This window comes from Leopardus geoffroyi, chromosome A3, assembly GCF_018350155.1.
Source record: "Leopardus geoffroyi isolate Oge1 chromosome A3, O.geoffroyi_Oge1_pat1.0, whole genome shotgun sequence".
Taxonomy (NCBI): Eukaryota; Metazoa; Chordata; class Mammalia; order Carnivora; family Felidae; genus Leopardus; species Leopardus geoffroyi.
In genome coordinates this window covers 25342144-25360330 of record NC_059336.1, presented here as the reverse complement: position 1 = coordinate 25360330, position 18187 = coordinate 25342144, and the positions used below count along the sequence as shown (strand labels likewise).

At 52.4% G+C, this 18187-nt stretch overlaps 2 protein-coding genes across 4 annotated transcripts in view; both read right to left on the bottom strand.

The window, feature by feature from the left end:
- Positions 1 to 312: 312 nt before the first annotated feature.
- Positions 313 to 10428, bottom strand: E2F1 (E2F transcription factor 1). The gene is made up of 7 exons (XM_045444861.1): positions 10042 to 10428; positions 4629 to 4719; positions 4034 to 4253; positions 3059 to 3211; positions 2073 to 2187; positions 1756 to 1978; positions 313 to 1625 (listed from the first exon to the last, which is right to left on the bottom strand). The coding sequence occupies exons 1-7, from the start codon at positions 10300 to 10302 to the stop codon at positions 1378 to 1380; spliced, it is 1311 nt and encodes a 436-aa protein (XP_045300817.1). The 5' UTR covers positions 10303 to 10428; the 3' UTR covers positions 313 to 1377.
- The window catches only part of PXMP4 (peroxisomal membrane protein 4), a 34583-nt gene continuing 20634 nt past the window's right edge, over positions 4239 to 18187 (bottom strand). Inside the window, exons 4-5 of one of the 3 annotated variants that reach the window (XR_006703237.1) lie at positions 4629 to 4719; positions 4239 to 4253 (exon numbers count right to left, since the gene is read on the bottom strand). Coding sequence is in view for 2 of the 3 variants with exons in the window: in XM_045444865.1 (XP_045300821.1) it covers positions 15590 to 15804 (215 nt within the window). In the remaining variant the exon portion in view is untranslated. Of the gene's footprint in view, positions 4254 to 4628; positions 4720 to 13554; positions 15805 to 18187 lie in introns of those variants that run through there. The other 2 variants (XM_045444865.1, XM_045444863.1) reach the window with 2 other exon arrangements.

Below are 18187 nucleotides of genomic sequence, written 5' to 3'. Positions count from 1 at the left end.
TCAGCCTGTTGTAATTATTTGTTCCAAATTTATAAATGCCCAGAAACATCTGGAAGGAACACAGCAATCAGAGTGGCCTCTCTGGGACTGGGAAAGGGAGGGGAGTTCACTTACCACTTCACTGGATCAGTTTTTAAGTTAGGATAAAAATGGTGATGAAGTCTACCTTTCTTGTGGCTGGGAGGCTCAAATGAAATGAAACCAAGCAGGGGCAGGGAGTGGGGAAGTAGACAAGGGGTGTTTTCCCAGCAACCTTTACCTCTCCCTCTCTCAGATTTGCTCCCAGAACACAGTCCCAAAACCCAGCCCAAACACCATCAAAATATTTATTAAAACCAAAGCAAGAGGGAACAGAGCAGTTAGGAAGGCAAATCAAAGTGCAGATTGGAGGGTGGGGCAGAGCAAGAAGTGGGGTAGAGGGGGCACTTCAAATGCCACAGGAGGGGCCCCTGTGGTCTGGGCTAGGAGCAGCCCTTCACCCACCCCTCCTGCCCACCCTGTCAGTGAAGGTCCCCCACTCACCTCTCCCATCTCACATCCATCCTGGGGGGGCAGATGGGGTCCTGCAGTGACCCCCTGGGAAGGGACCACCCCCTCAATCCACCCATGGCTGTCAGTCAGTCAGTCTGTCTCCCTCCCTCAGTATCCCAATAAATAAACCGCTCAGGCCTCAGCTCCTTCGGAGTGGGGCAAATTACAGCTTAGGGACCCCCGCCCTCGCTCAGGCGTATAGGGAGTTGGGGCATCAGTCCCACATCCTTCCTACCCTTAGCTGGTGCCCCAGGCTTGCCAAAGAGGCCTTGATAAATAAATAACGCTCCATTAAAGCTTCGATCAGAAAAACCTTTTAAGACGACAGAAGTGCTCTCGCTGTCCTGCAAACAAGCAGGCCAAGGCCTCTCCACCTGGCCTGGTCAGCACGCAGGATTCTGGGGGCAGGTGGCCACCCTGGGCCTCGTGGGGCCCCTGGAGCAAGGAGACCAAAAGTGCAGTTAGAGCCCCCACCACGCGCACACATGGACTCATGCACACACACGTGGACACACTGGGGCGTGTTTTCAGTGCACGCACAGATGTGTTCACCTTCATTCCCCGGTACATGCACACACACATGCTCACACACCACTCACCCCGTGTACACACATGTTGGGTGCTGGGTGCATGCACATACACACCACAAACAGAATCCTTCCCTTCCTGGCTTGCTCAGCCTCCTGGCCATAGCCAGACTCCAGAGCTAGAAGCTTCCGGAGATAGGGGAGATAGGGTATAAATTAAACATTTCCAATCGGGCTGGGGGGACGGCCAGGGGCAGGGGGCTCCAGGGCTGCAGAGACAGGGTGGGATCTCAGGAGGCCCTGGTCCCCCGAAGCCCCGTCAGAAATCCAAGGGGGTAAGGTCCCCAAAGTCACAGTCGAAGAGGTCTTTGATGCCCTCACCCTCCTCAAGGCCAAAGTGGTAGTCGAGGGCCTCGTGGGGAGGGGACAGGCTGATGAACTCCTCGGGGAGGAGGCCGGAGAAGTCCTCCCGCACATGCTCCAGGAGCGAGTCGGCCGCCACCAGCGGGGACAGGCGGTCCTCATCCACAGGGGCCCGCAGGCCACCCATCCGGGAAAGCAGAGGTTCTGGGGAGATGGGGGAGCATCACAGGCCGGGGACGGCCCGCGGGGAGGGCAGAGGGGGCTGTCACGCCTGCCCGCCCAGCTGGGAGAGGAGCCCAGACCCACCCCACCCAGCCACCCACCCTTCACCCACCTTGCTCCAGGCTGAGCAGGGACTGGCTGGGATCCGCAGCAGGGGATGAGGAGGGAGATGATGGTGGTGGCACTGTGGTGGCAGGGTCAACTGCCCTGTCCTCCTCCCCAGAAGCTGTCCCCTGGGATGAGGTCTTCCCAGGGCTGATCCCGCCTGCACTCTCCTCAGGGCACAGGAAAACGTCAATGGGGCCTTGTTTGCTCTTAAGGGAGATCTGAAAGGTCTGGGTGGAGGCAGCAGGCAGGGTATATTGAGGCTCAGCTGACCACCAGCCCACCCCAGCCTGTCCTGGTCAGGTCTGGAGTCCCGAGTCTCACCTCTGAGGAGTCTATGGCTTGGAGCTGGGTCTCTGGAGGAGCCTTAATCACCATAACCATCTGCTCTGCAGGGTCTGCGATGCTACGAAGGTCCTGGCAGGTCACGTAGGCCAGGGTTGGTGGAGTCAAGGACCACGTGATCTATGACCTCTGGGGCCACCCACCCAGAGGATTCATAAGAGCCCACACCTACCTAGTCTCTCTTGTCCTCTCCATCCCCCACCCCAGGGCCTGGCACATAGTTGGTGCTTGGGCCTATCTCACACCTTGAGCCCCAATTTCCACATCTGTACAGTGAGACCATTCTACCCATCTAATCCCAAAGTAATGATGGTTGCCTGCAATAATTTCATGTAAGTTACGTAAGACAACTCCAGGCCTGGTGCTGAGAATTTATTCTGACCCATGATCTTGGTGTCAATTGGTGGCTGTCTCCAAAACTTTTAAACATAATTTGGGTATTTACTAACAAAACAAAACAAAACAAACCCCTTATTTGAAAATAAAGTTTCTAGGGACGCCTGGCTGGCTCAGTCAGTGGAGTGTGCAACTCTTAGTCTTGGGGTTGTGAGTTCAAGCCCCATGTTGGATGCAGAGACTACTTAAAAATAAAATCTTAAAAATAAGTTACATTTTTCTAGATGAAAGACAAACAAGAACTTAGATCTCTAGCTATGAAGCTATGGCCATGTACTGAATCACTACCAAATAAATGTTTACTATTGCTTGTACTAAGTTTTCTTGTTTTAATCTGTGCAATTTCAGAATTGATTACTTTCCCCTTTTACAGATGAAGCTGAGGCTCAGAGAGGTTAAGTAACTTGTCCAGCATAACAACAAGTAAATGCTGAGCCCAGAACTTGCATCCAAAGCCAGAGCCCTCTCCTGAATCCAGGGCCCAGGGTAACCTCACAGTCCCACTTGGATGGGACGCCCACCCGCCAGTCCTGTCCTCCATGGGGGCCATCCCAAAGATCCAAGGATATCGCTGGCTGTCAGAGTCCTCAGAAAGCAGCCGCAGCTGGGCGGTACAGATATGGATGAGGTGGTCCAGCTGCCGCTCACTCTCCTGCAGTTGCCGGAGGTCCTGGGTCAGTCCTTCAAGCCGCCCACCGATCCCCACTGCTGCATGGCTGCCTCTGCAGGAGGCAAAGAGAGGGCTTGTAGCTCCTGGCCCAGGAGCCCAGACCCTCAGCACCCAGTCTGTTGCTGCCTGTTCTGTGAGATCTAAGTGAGCCCTTGTCCCTCTCTGGGTCTGGCTTCTCGCTGGGAAGCAGCAGAGGGCTGAACTGGGCTCCAAGTCAGACTGGCAGGGGTCTAAAGTTGGGCCTGAATGTCTGTAAACACCAACATATCCCTCACAGGGGGCAGGATAAGTAAATGATGGTGCAGGCATACTGTGGAATACTATAAAGTTGTATAAAAGGATGAGAATGCATCGATGTACAGGCGTGGAAGCACTTCCAAGACATGTGGTCAAGTAAAAAGAAAAAAAATGATGCAGAATGGAATCATCTGCTAAAAACTGAAAAGGCAGATGTGTCAATGAGAGAGTAGGATGGCCGGGGGGAGAGGAGAGGAGAAAAATAAAACAAGAATTAACAAGAACAAAACAGATGTGTTAGACAATCCCATTGATGGCAACAGAGGGCAGAAGAGTGATCACCTAACGGTGTGAGGGGTGGGCAACAACTGGGAAGCGGCACAGGGAACTTTCTGTGGTGCTGGGTATGTTCTTTATCCTGATCTGGATGGTGGCTCCCCAGGCAAAGAAATACATGAAGGTGCATTAAGCTGCATGTGTGAGATCTGTGTACCTTCCTCTACTCCCTAAGCCCCAGTTTCCCCAGCTATATGACAAGGATGCGGGCAGCCACGGTGGGTATTGCTCTTAGCTCCTCCAGGCTGGTCCAGCCCTGTGCCTCAGTCTCTGCCTGCCCTCCTGTTTGGCTGGTACCTACAGCCACTGGATGTGATTCTTGGACTTCTTGGCAATGAGCTGGATGCCCTCGAGGACATTGGTGATGTCATAGATGCGCCGTTTCTGCACCTTCAGCACCTCAGCCGCCCAGTTCAGATCAACAACACCATCAGCTGAGCGGCTCAGCAGCTCCAGGAAGCGTTTGGTGGTCAGATTCAGCGATGTCTCATAGCGTGACTTCTCCCCTGGGGATTTCACACCTGGGGGTCCAGGCGAGGTGGCTCCCTCAGCACCCCCCCCACCCCAGGCAGGCCAGCCTTCCTGGCAATGCAGGGCAGAGGGATAGGGGTGGGAGGGATAGATGGCTCCTTCCCCTTGGCAAAGCTGACAGGGAGGCCCTGGGGCTGCCGCCTGCCAACCACATGGCATTCCTTTTCTGGCTGGGGAACTCCCCACCCCCCAGGGTTTGGAAAGCCATGCCGGGCGGCCACTCCAGCTGCCCCTCAGGGCCTCCAGAGGCCTGGCTCAGGTCCAGGCCTGACAGCCAGAGCTCACTTTGCAAGCATATTTGTCTGTCCACACCCCCAACTTGGGCCGGGTCAGGGGGCCTGCCCCAGCCCAAGTTCTGTGGGTACCTTTTCCTGGGTGGCGGCCTCTGCCCCGGGCTGGCCCGCTGCTCTCGGCCAGGTACTGATGGTCAGTTTCCAGGTCCAACCTCCGTTTTACCTGTGATAGAAACAATGGGATGATGCCCAATAACCAGAAGTGAGGCCAGAATAGACCTAATTTAGGGCTTGGTGCTCCTGGGCCACCCCTGCCCCACTTTCTCTACCAGGACATCTAAGTGTGTGAGGGATCCCAGGGGACACAATCCTACCACACAGGACAGATCACTCAAGTGGAGGGCAGAAGACCCGAGTTCAAGTTCTAGCTCCACCACTACCTCCCTGGGGGCCTGTGGTGGTTTAAAAACATGTCTGCAAATTTCTTTTTTTTTTTTTTTATTTATTTTGAGAGAGCACACGCGCACACGAGGGAGCACGCATGCACACACACATGCACAGGGAGGGGAGGGGCAGAGACGGAGAATTCCAAACAGGCTCCACGCTGTCAGAGCGGAGCCCGAAGCGGGGCTCAATCCCACGCACAGTGAGATCATGACCTGAGCAAAGGTCAAGTTGCTTAACCGACTGAGCCACCCGGGCGCCCCTGTCTGCATATTTCTTGGTACTCTTCCTTTCGAAAGACAGGGCCTAATTCTCCTCCCCTTAAATATAGTTCTGATCTGGTATCTTGCTTCTAATGAGCAGCATGATGGAAGTGGTGACCAGTCACTTCTCAGACGGGGTCTGAGATGCACTGGAGCTTCCTCTTTGTTCTCCGAATTGGACCGTTCACTCTGGGGACCGCTGCTGCCATGTCACACAGACCCAGGGGGACAAGGAACCGAGGCTTCCTGCAGTAGCACCACCGGTGAGCCTGGGAACAGGTCCTCCAACCCTCGTCATGCCTTCTGATGATTGCAACCTGGCCGGACGTTTGGGCTGCAACCTCAGAAGAGATCCTGAGGCAGAGGCACTGAGCTAAGTCTCCTCTGAATTCCAACCCCACCAGAACTGTGTGATAATAAATGCTTGTTTGTTTTTTTTTTAATTAAGCTTTTAATTTCAATTCTAGTATAGCTCACATACGGTATTGTATTAGTTGTTTGTTGTTTTTATGCCATTAGGATATAGGTCCCTCGGGCGAGTTGCCTCCTCTCTCTGGTTTTTGTTTGAACATGGCGGCAGCTGGTGCTCACACATGCTCTGCATGTTCAGTCCGTCTTGTGGGACTAGCAGCACAATAATGGCCCCATTTTACAGATAACGTAACTGAAGCTCAGAGAGGCCCAATGTCATACCGCCCAGAAGCGGCTGAGCCAGGATCTCCACCCAGAACACCCCACGGGTTAGTCACCCACACTGGAGGATGGAGTCTCACAGGCCTCTCAAGTGCAGCCTGACCCAAACCAGCCATACCCCTCCTTCACACATAACCCCAGCTAGAACCTTCGGCAGCCATGCCCTCATCACATGAAGTTGCCAAGAAAGCCCATCACCACAGCCACTATCTCCTCCCATGTGGACCACTCAGCCATCTCCCCACCTCCATCTGTCCCTCTCTACCCTAGTGTCCACCTCTGCCACTTCTCCACCTGCACTTCTGCTGAGACAGGTCTCTAAGCCTTAGCCCATACTGGTTCCTTCCCGGGAGTGCCCTCACCTCCCTCCCTCCTACTCTTCACACCAATTCCTTCCACCTCCGGGGGCAGGCACCTTCCCCATCACTTTCTGATCCTGCAATAGACCGGGTCCCTTTGCCCACTGAAGTGCCTCATACCTGATCTTTCCCCACATTATCTCTCAATACAAATTTCTGCAGATGTGTTTGTCTCACCTGGAGGGCAGGGCCCCCTCGGAGGCAGGCACTGGGCCTAAATAATCACTGGATGTAGTGCCTGGCATCAACTACTGTTTATTATATGAACCTCCACACAGACCCTCCCTCTGACTGCACATTCACAGGTTCCCTCAGGTGTCCCAGGGACAGAAGCACTCACATATGCTGAGTGCCTCTTGTGTAATGGGTACTGCTAAATCATTGCTTTGCCTGCATTCGGTCATCAAAGCTTCTGCCTGGACCTTGCAAGCAGAGGCCATGATGACTTCCACTGCCCGAGGAAACTGTACCTCGGAAAGGTTGCACAGACAGTGAGAGGTAGGGCCAGGATGAGTCCTAACAGGCTGGCACTGAGCCCACGTTCCTATCTACCATGAGTCCTGCCTCCCTAGAGCCTAGTCCAGAACCTAGCCCCGAAAAGCCAACCAGAATGTACCTCCTCTCCAGCCTTGCCCCTGGCGCCTGAACCTAGCATGCTCCTGCCAACGGCACCCCTCCCCTCCTCTTCTCCCTGTTCTGCAGGCCCCTGCCCCACCCTGAAGACAGGTCAATGCCACACCCTAAACCAAGGCCTCAAGAAAATGTCAATTTCTACCACTGCTCTCTAGAGATCTTAGCACAGGGGCCTGGGAAGGTAGAGGTGAAGAAACACAGAACACTGGCAAAAAAAAAAAAATCTGTACAGCTCAAATACCCATCGGTGGAAGGGGAGGCACAAAAAGTGTGGCTCATTCAGCCCTTAGAATACCACACAGCTGTCCAGGACTGAGGCAGGGTGACACAGAATCCTCTCGAAGACATAATGACAAGAAAAATGTTAGAGGGCAATGCATTTGTATGATCCCTTTTTGGACTAAAAAGCTCACGAAACATTTTTCTCCAGTTTCTAAATATCTAAAATATTTTTTAGAATCCATTCTAGGAGCCAGCTCTGTATGGTGTGTGGGTGGGGGACAATCATGGGGGACTGTTACCATATCTGTAAGGTGTGGATGATCCACTGTTTGAACACAGAAATAAAGGAAAAACTACAATTTTTGAAATTTAAGAAACAGAAAGCTGTCACAACCACCTTAAAAAAAAAAAAAAAGAGGCTTAGGAAAAGAAAACAGAAGGAAAAATGGATGGGGCTGGCATTCTGCCCCCTTCAACTTTTTAGTCTAACTCTTTTTCTGTAGTAAATGTGTATTTTCTTTAAATGTTTATTTTGAGAAAGCGAGCACGCACACGCGTGGAGTAACGCATGGGGGAGGATCAGAGGGAGCAAATCCCAAGCAGGCTCCAAGCTCAGTGCCGAGCCTGACGTGGGGCTCAATCTCACCCCAGAGATCAGGACCTAAATAGAAATTAATTTCGAGTTGGAGGCTCAACCAACTGAGCCTCCCAGGCACCCCAGTAAATGTGCATTATATTTAATTTGTTTTTTAATAGCCATGACAGGATAGAGGTGGACAGGAAGGGCCTGGAGGAATGGCTGAATTGCATAGAGACTTGTACACTAGAGATGCTCAATGAATGCTCACTGATGCAGAAGCTGAACCTGTAGCTTGTTTCAAAGACTGTCCCAAACAAATGCCAGTGCAGAGGGTCAGTGGAGGCCACAGCTCATATGGCCAGTGGCTACCCAGAGGTACAGGAATTGGGAGGTATTGGAGGGCAAAAGCTGGGCCCATGTTTCTGGGCTTTAGCTCCAGGATGGTGCCAGCCCTCGCCCCTACCATCCACTGACAGGAAGTGGCTACTATCACTTAAGTCCTGTTGAGGGCAGAGGTTTTTAGTTGCTTGTGTCTAGTACCTCTTGGGTGTTCACTAACTCAACAACAGCTGAATGAATGGAATGCTCAGGCTCACAGAGGCTGCCTCTGACACCACTGGGGGTGGGGTGGAGGGCATTTCCTCAGCCCAGTCTCTGGCAGTCCCTCTGAGCGTGGAGCTCAGCTTCTACAGCCCCAGGCCTGCTAAGTACTTATCAGTCAGCTAAATGCAGTTTTCATGTCCAGGACCCAAGCTGGCACCGGCAGAGACAGGCCACTGGGATATAGGTGACCCACCCCTGGTAGAATCCTCCTCCTTTCTTTCACCCATTAGAAGGGTCTGTGAACTTCCTTCGCCCTCTATTAGCATCTCCAGGAGGCAAGGCATCTCGGTGGTTAATTGGTTAACTCAGGAAGTTTGGACTGGCCCCACCATTTCACTAAGCTGAATGACCTACCATCTCTGGGTCTCAGCTTCTCTATCTGTAAAAGGGGATGGTTGTTGAGAATTAATTGGGTGAAGTGCTTGGCACAGAGCCTGACACACAAAACAGTCTCAAAACAATGGTGGCTCCTATTGTTATTATTATTAGCATCTTGGTGATTCCGGAAGGAAGGCAGAACTGGGCATGAGGCCAAGGGAGTTAGGGGAGACTTGCTGGGATGCCTCAGGGACCAGCTGCCACCCAGGCCCCCATAAGCAGTTGGACAGCTTCCACCTCCTTGCCCTGGGCTCTGCCTCACCCCTCCCACTTGTTCCAAGCCCCCTGCTGAGACCCCATCCTGCCAGGCTGGCCTGGCCCCTGCTTGCCTCCCAAGCCCCACCTTCACCCACAGGCTCTGCCAGTCAAACTGGTATCCACACCCTGTCCTGAAGCCCACGGGTCCAAGCTCTGGGCCTCTACTCCCTTCTTCCCTGTAATTCAGCCACCTCTTCTGTGCCCCCCCAGTCATGAGCCTCTTGCTGCTCCAGCAGCACTTTATCAGAGCATCTCCCTGGGATGTTTCCTCTCTCCGGGCACTGGGGGCTTCCACTCCAGCTCCCTGAGGCCCAGCCCACCCAGTACTTCCCTGGGGGCCTAGGGGTCTGCCTGTCTCATTAATGAGGTTCCATGGCAACCAGGGCCTGTGAGGGTGGAGGGTGGCAGATGGAAGGACAGGCAGAGGGAGGGGATCAGCAGCTGGCCCAACCACCCCGCCCCTGCAGAGAAGGCCTCCCAGCCAGGAGGCCTGTCCCCAGAGGCCCAGGCCTGCACCTGGCAGTGGAGCATCTAGGCAGGAAGGAGGGTCTCCTCAATGACTCTTCAAAAGTTTGGCTCCAGGACACCCCCCCTTCACCTCCCCAAGGCGCCGTGGCCACTACCCCGCCACGAGTTCTGGTCTGAAGCCAGCAGGCCTCAGTTCAAATCCCTGACCCGCCACTTGCAGCCGTAGGACCGGGGGCAAGTCACTTCCCCTCTCTGGGCCTCAATTCAAGATGGGCACAGTGACAACACTGAGCTCACAGCATGGTTGTGAGTTTTAGCTGGCTCCAAGTCTGCCAGAGACCTGGCATACAGGCAGCGCCAGCTGAATACACGTGGGCCATTATTATCACTGAGTCTGACCCTCGAGCGGCTCTGGGAAGCCGAGGCCCAGAGCACAGAAGCAAACGGGGACTGGCCCGAGGTCACCCCGCACCCCGGGGCGGGGCCCGGAGGCCCAACCCAGGCTCGGCCCCGCCCAGCCCGGGAGCCTCGGCCCACCCCCCTCCCCCGCCCCCGTTGCCTCCTGGCCAAAAACCGCGCCCCGCCCGGGTCAGCACGGGGGTCCAGACGCGCACTCGGCCCAGTGTCCCTTGTGTTGTCCGTACCGGCGGGCGGCCGAGTGCAGGGCGCGGCGCGCTGGGTGTGGGCCGGGGCGCCTGCGGCGTGGCGAAGAGCAGCAGGTCGGGGTCGCGGGGGCCGGCAGCGGGCGCGGCGGGACCGGCGGGGGCCGGCGGGGCGCTGGCGTCCTGCGCCGTGGAGATGATGACGATCTGCGAGGAGTCGAGCAGCCGCAGCGCGCCGGCCCCGAGCAGGGCCTCCAGCGCCGGCGCGCATGGGCCGCCTGCGGGGGCCCCGGCCACGGCCATGGCGCTCACGGCCCGCGCGGCCCGGGTGGCAGGCGGCGGCGGCGGCGCGGGCCCATGGCTGCAGGCCGCGGCGAGGGCTCGATCCCGCTCCGCCCCCGGCCGCCGCTGCCTGCAAAGTCCCGGCCACTTTTACGCGCCAAATCCTTTTTGCCGCGAAAGAGCCACGAGCCGCGGAGCGCTCCCATCATTGGCTGTCTGGACTGTGACGTGGGCGACGGCGACAGCACCCGTTGGCTGCAGCGCACCGGACCGGCGGCGGTGGGCGGGACGGGGCGTCGGCGCGAGGAGGCGCGGCCAATCGCGGAACCGGGCGCGCGCAGGCTTTGTCGGGGCGGTGCCAGGAGGTTTCGCACTCCCCGCCCCCAGCGGGGACTGTCCCTACCCCAGGCGTGGTGGCCAGGTTCCCGCCCCGACTCATCGCATCCTGCTGATCCCTGTGTGTGGAGACCTTTAGGACAGAGGGTCCGTTCTACACTTCTCACCATACGCAGACCTCACGTGACCCCCAGATTCCTCCACCTGTAGCCCCAACAAGCTCGGTCTAGATAACTAGCTGCTGCTGTTCCGCGTTTCTAGCTTCTCAAGCCCATCTCCAAAGTCCCAGCTGCTGCTCCCATCCTCAACTTGCCCCACCTATATATTTACTTTCAAATCCTGCACCTGCCTTGTCCTTGTCAGCTTGAGCAGAAGGGGGCTGCTAGAAAATGGGGAGGGACATCTGGCTCAACACAGCTTGGGGCTTTCCTATAAGCCCCCTTTTAGCTGGAATCTTCAATAGCCAATGCACAGCTTCTCCTTGAACTCATTCATTCACTCCTGTATTCAACAAACGTTTTGAGAGTCTGCTTTGTGCCTCATTCCTAGTTCAGACTTTGAACAGCTCAGTCTAGTGAAAAGAGGAGGAGAGGAACAGAGGTAACAAATGTTTACAACATGATGAGGAATTTCCACCATTAACTCCATGTTAGATCTCACAAAGGGAGGAAGTGAGGGTGCTGAGCATGAAAATGCATTTAATCCTGAGGCCCTGTGACCTCTCCATCAGCCATTTCTCTTTGCTCAGGTCAGCTGATTTAACCAATATTGTCCTCTTCTCTGTGCCAGGCCTTGTGCCAGCTCTGAGGGCAGAGATCTGAGACTTGATCATTTCTATGAACTTGCCTGCCATCTGGTGGGGATGACCCACAGGGGAAAAAAAAAACAAACAAAACAAAACAAGTAATACACAAACAAGGATCAAATCCTGAGGCCCAGAATAAACATGACTTCCTCCAGAGACCCCTCCAGAGTCATATTCACTGCCGCCATTGCCCAATGCTGCCTCTGTTCCAGCACTGACCACACACTCAATTTCTCCATCTGCCTCTCCTACCAAGACAGGGAGCTCCATTAGGGCCTCCTCCCAACACTGGTCGGCCCAGAGCAGATGCTGAGAAAGGTTAGGAAAGAAACAGCCTGATGCCTGAAGCTACCCAGCATACAACAAGGAGGCCCTGTCTCTCCAGGAGTAGTCCTTAGGCACCAGGCTTCAGAATTACCTGGGCACTTGTTACCTTTGGGCCCACCCCAGCCTTGCCAATTTAGAGTCTCTGAAGTGCCCAGGAATCTACACTTTCACAAGGACTACCCTACCCACCCCACCCCTCAATTCCAGGTGATTTTTATGCAGGTTCACGTTTGAGAACAAATAGTATACCTGTATAACCAAAATGTGTGGTGCAGCCTCAAGTTATAGCCCCTTGAGGACAATTCTCAGCTCCAGTTTCCTCATCTGTAAAATGGGCGCTTTACCTTGGCCTCTCCCAGGCTTGCCATGAGGATAAGAAGTATAAGGGAGCTGAACGTGTTTTATAAACTATGAGGTGGTTTAGGTAAGCAGCAGGAGTTTCCTAAGCAGTTTTTGAAATTGCTCATTGTAAATCTTAGATTGTGTCAGCATTGGAAGGGACCATAGAGACTGCACAAGCCTCTTGCTGTAGAGATGGGAAAACTGAGGCCCATTCGGGAGTAGAGACCTGTGATGCCAGCCAGTGATAGAATCTGGCCTATGCTGGATTGCCAGCCATGGGATCATCCTGTTCCTTCTCCCCAGATAAGCCACCATTATTAGAATGGTAGGTCTCATTTGAAATAACCAAGCCAGACTCTGACAGAGGGTAAGAGAAATCAGCAACAGTCCCATTCCAGATGGGAGTTTCTTTTCTCCATATCTTCCCAAAGGGTCTCAATAACAGCAACATTCTCTTTGTAAAGTCCTCTCATACCCAATAGTCACTCAACAAACAGTTATTGAGCACTTGTCATACACCAAGCACTGTACTGGTTGCTGGAGAAGGAAGACAGATGTTGTTATTGCCCCATTTCATGATGGACAAGCTGAGGCCCAAAGGGCATGAGCTTACCTAGCAGATGAAAGGCTATTATTCATGCTTGGTGAGGTCAAAGCTAGAGGTTTACCAAAGCCCTGCTCTCCCCAAAGTATTCAAGTACCCAACCTCCCAGGTAGAATCATGTGCCCTTCTTCCCACAATCCCTCCTGTCCTGCTGCAGCAGAAAGGAGGGAAGACCAGAATTCCCAGTGTGAATTCAAGGAAGAGATAAGGTCCTTCTGTATCTATTAATACCCACTTGAAAGCAGCAAAGGCCTGAAAGATGGGCCCCTTGGCCTCAAGCCTGGGAGATACTGATAAGGCTGTTCTCAACATCAACAGTTCTCTTCTGGCTGGTAGGCTTCCAAAAAATCCACAATTACTGGGCAGCCACTTCCAGTGATGATATCCTTTCAACCAATAATCCCCTAAGTGAAGCTTATTTATCCACATGGTGCAGGAAGAAGGAGGCTCAGGGAGGGCCACTCGCAGCTCAAGGTCAGGGAGCAGAAATGAGATGAGAACTTAGCCTGTTCCGTGGCAAAACCCTAGGGCCTGCACTTTATACCTCAAGACCCCCTATAAATACCCCACGAGCCAGGTTCAGGTCTGTCAAGATTATAATGTGCGGTTTCCAAAAGGTATTATGATGGATAGTGGCCTAACTTAGTAGGCGCTCACCCCCATCATCACATCTCTACCAACATCTAACTCTAAAAGAGTCCAAAGGTGTGGAAGCTCCTGGGCCCATGATCCTCAGTGTGGAGACATCTTTCCTTTGAGTTTTTCCAAGAGGCAGGATTGTGCAGAAGTGATAGCATGAACTTCTAAATCAAGTGGATATAAATGGGAACATTGGTCTGTGTGACCCTGGACAAGTCAATTCACTTCCACAGATATTTATTGAGCAATTGTATCAGACATTCAATCTACAAGATATTTATTGAGCAGTTCTGTCAGACATTACGCTTAGGTGCTGGGGAGACAGCTGGAAGCAAAACTGACCCATCTCTCATACCTGGAGCTCACAGTCCAGTGGGAGAGTCAGAATTATTTACGTGAACGTGTACAATATGCTCATTAAGAAGTTTGACAAACACCACAAATAATTCAAGGCTATTTATTCCACATACACCACCTCACCTAAACATACATTCTTAGGTTAAAAAAAAAAAAAAAAAGTCTCCAAACATGAACATCCCATCATTATAAGGAGTGCATAATTGGGAGAAATGATTCTGTGGTGACTGACTTTTATTAAGGGGCACAGAGACATCCATTGTTGAGTTCTGGCAGAGGGAGGTGGGGAATTTTATGTCTGCAACATCACATTTGTCTCAAATGATCCCTCACTGCTACACTGAATTCTCTGACTGACAGTTTGCTGTCCCTGGAGATGTTCTGTCACCATGCCAGTTCTGGTTGTGTCTGAACACAGGCCTCTTACCCATCTGAGAGGCCATCAAACACAGGAGCAAGCTGCAGGAGTCAGACCCCAACTACGTGGCTTGGCTAGATGACCTTGAGTAGATGATTTATGCTCTTAAAGAGCTCGCCCCATCTGTACAAAAAGGGGCAAAGTCTCCTTCATAGGATGGGTGTCCGGGTTAAATAAGCAAACAAGCGGATTTGCAAACTGGCTCACAGGTATGGTTTAATTTGCCCACAGGTTTGTTTTTTGGTTTTTTTTTTTCCCCTGAATTGTGAATTAGTTTAAAATTTTCTTAAACCGGAAAATGCTATATAAAAATTCAAATGTCTGGCTTTCCTTTAAAACCGTAATATCTGGCAACACTAGCCATGCCATCACAGTGCTGAGCAATTGCTGTTGCCCCATTTCACCAGAGCCTTGACCCTCTAGGCCACCATAGTCCCTGTATGGCTTGCCTCACCTAGTGACCTTACTTGCCCTGCCATCTGAGTTTGCAATCCCTGATGCCCGTGCCTGGCAGAGAGTAAGCGCCCAATAAATGTTAACTAGCATTAGTGATATTCTTACTGTCGAGGAACTAACTAGCACCTGCACAGCCCCTCTGTTTTGCAGAGAAGACATGGGCGTGGAAGAGCAGAAAAAGTGGGCATTCATGGTGAAACAGGAGACACGGGGCTTGGTGCCAGCCAACAGTTGCCCAGCTGGATGGCCTTGGCCAAGTTCTTGGTCCATCCATCAGTCCATAGTTCAGTAGGGTGTGGGTCAGAGGGTTCAAGGTACAACAGTGCAAGTGGACAGGTCCCAGGTTGATAAGCCATCCTCCCTTCCCCCAAACCCTACTACCCACTGAACTCAGGCTCTGGGGACCTCTCTTCCCTTCAAAGCTCACCCAGTGTCACTTCCATTCTCTACATCATCTCCAACCTCTGAGAAGGGATGATGCTTTTCCAAGGAGAGGGGGGAAACCAGACACAGTAGCTGTGCTTGCCCGGACCAGAGCTGCAGTGTCAGTAAGGGACCCTTAGAGGGGAGGGGCTCTGTTTTTTCATGTGTAAAATGAGGATGACAAAAATAGTGTTTACCTGATAGGGCTGTTGGGGCATTAAAGTGCTTAGGACAGTACCTGGCACAGAGAGAGGGCCCAGTAAATGTCAGCTGTTATTAGGAATGAAAGATGAACCACTGAGGCAGCTTGCCTACATCTCCTCTCAAGGAGGCAAGGAAAATCGTTCTAGGGAGGCTGCAGACTGGGAGAGTTTTCATCAGGCAATCCCTGCACTGCCCTCCAAACTCTGGTTGGCACAGATAGGCACAAAGACAAGGAGAAAAATATGTTCAGAGGGCAATGAGGTGTGTAGATGAGGCGATCTCATAATTCCATGGATTCTAAGACCCCCCCCCCCCATATTTTAATACCTCTGAAACTGAGGTGCATCATACAATCAATGGCCTGTCCTAAATTTTTCGTTGGTAGCTCCTTTCTTTCTCAGGGGCTCAAAATAATGTTGTAACTCATCTTTGATGGTGTCTTAGAAGTAGTGAGATCTAGTGTACAAAACGCGCTGGGCACCGTGCCTGCCATGTCACAAGCCCTCAGATTATTCTCATGATCTTCAGCATCACCAGCACATTCGAGGTTGGCCATGGTGGAGCAAGCGGCTTTTCTTTCTTTCTCTCGTTTTCTTGCTGACACCTGCTGACCTGCATTTGGTCGGGGCGGGGGGGGGGGGGGGGGCGGGGGGGGGGGAGGTTGACAGGCACATGGCAAGTGCGGTTAGGGAGGGGAGTACGGAGGGCTCAGGATAGGAAGAGAAAAGCTTTTTCTAATATATTAAGATATTCAGAAAGGAGGAGCCAGGGATTTTTGTTGTTGTTGTTGTTGTTAAAAAAAAAAAAAAAAAAAAATCCCTGCTGGAAGCCAGAGTTATATATATGCCAAACAGGCCAGGAAACCCAGCAGGCCTCCTAGAGCTGGCAATGAACCGAATCAGGGGCATTGTGTCCAGGCCACTGGCTGGCTGAGGGGGCATTGTTAGGGCCTGGCCCTGTCTGGGAAGAGGGGGCTGAAAGGGGCAGGGGGAGTGTGTTCCATGACTCCCTGGGGAGTAACAACAATTGGGGCCAGCTGGGAAGCCCGCATGCCAGGGGCCCCAGGGCTGTAGGGGGCTGAGGAGGCAAGGGTGGGGGGGCAAGGTCAGGGCTTTCCTTTCTCAGGTGGGGGGGGCAAGGCCTAAGGAGGAGGAACATGGGGGTCATTCACTATACCCCTCTTGCTCCCCCCGCCCCCGGCCCTGGGCCACAAAGTCTCTCTCCAAATTACATCCCACATCTGTCCACTCCTCTCCACCTCATAGCCCCACCCTGGTCCAGGCTGCCATGGTCTCTCACCCAGACCATGACGTAACTTCCTTACTGGATCCTTACTGCCAACCTGGCCCCCTACACTCTTCTCCACTTGTAGCTAGAAGAATCTTTCCAAAATGTAAATCGCATCATATCACTCCCTTGCTTAAATTTGCCAGAGGCTGCCCGTAACACTTAGAAGAAAACCCAAACCACTTATTCTGCCCACAAAGCCTGCCTGATGGGCCCAGCCAGCTTCTCAGCCTCCATCTCCAACACTCACTCCAGCACTCCAGCGCACCCCCACCCTGCACTCTGTCCCAGCCACACGGGCCTCCTGCCAGGCCCTGGAATGCTTTCAGCTGGTTCCCTCCTCTGCACACTTTGCAGATCCTGTGCTGGGAACACCCTTCCTCTGTATCTCTGCTCTCTCCTCACCGTGGATCTCAGAGAGGCCTTCCCTGGAAAACAGACCCTCTTGTTCTCCCTTTCCACGTCATTCTATTACACTGCCCTGTGCTGTTGACTTCAGAGCACCCACTGCTCTCCAAAATTATCTTATTTGTGTATTCATGTGCCAGCCTTCCCTCCCTTGACTCTAAGCCCCCGGTGAGCAGGAGCTGGCTTCTTCCATTGCCGAGTCCTAGCGTCCAATGTCACCAGGTACTTGGTACTGGCAGAGACTCAGACAACATCACCCAGTACTTTTATTATTCCCGTGTTCAGGGCTAGGTTAAGGACAGCTGCCATGTGGTCAGGCTGAGGTCACTCTCAAACATAAGTTCTGAATCTGTGACCCATGAACCCAAGTTGCAGGAACTTGGACAGGAAAAAAATATTACATCTATTAATTCACCAGCCTCTGACTGCAATGTAACATCTCCTTCAACTCCATGCAGGCAACAGACCAGAGGCAAATTAGCAGCACCAGGACTTTACCAGCAACAGAAACCACAACTACATCAGTGCCCTGTCACAGCTGCTGCCGGATCTGGAGGTACTGTTTATGCCTAATGCACCTGTGAAATCATGACACTTTTAGATCTGCTACTATTTATTTAGTGTGCTAAAAAAAGAACGTATAATACTAAATCACAAATTTAAAAATATTTTTTTTCAACGTTTATTTATTTTTGGGACAGAGAGAGACAGAGCATGAACGGGGGAGGGGCAGAGAGAGAGGGAGACACAGAATCGGAAACAGGCTCCAGGCTCTGAGCCATCAGCCCAGAGCCCGACGCGGGGCTCGAACTCACGGACCGCGAGATCTTGACCTGGCTGAAGTCGGACGCTTAACCGACTGCGCCACCCAGGCGCCCCACAAATTTAAAAATATTTTGATAATTAACTCTATAATCAATATAATTCTTGTCTTTTGTAATCCTATGCATTTTATTTTTATTATTTTTTAAGATTTTATTTTAAAAGATTAAAAAAATTTAATGTTTATTTTTGAGAGAGAGACAGAGACAGAGACAGAGAGAGAGAGAGACAGAGCATGAGTAGTAGAGGGGTAGAGAGAGAGGAAGACACAAAATCTGAAGCAGGCTCCAGGCTCTGAACTGTCAGCACAGAGCCCGATGTGGAACTCAAACCCACAGATTGCGAGATCATGACCTGAGCTGAAGTCAGACGTTTAACCAACTGAGCCACCCAGGTGCCCCTAAAAATAATTTTTTTAATGTTTAGTTTTGAGAGAGAGAGAGAGAGAGAGAGAGCAGGGCAGGGGAAGAGAGAAAGG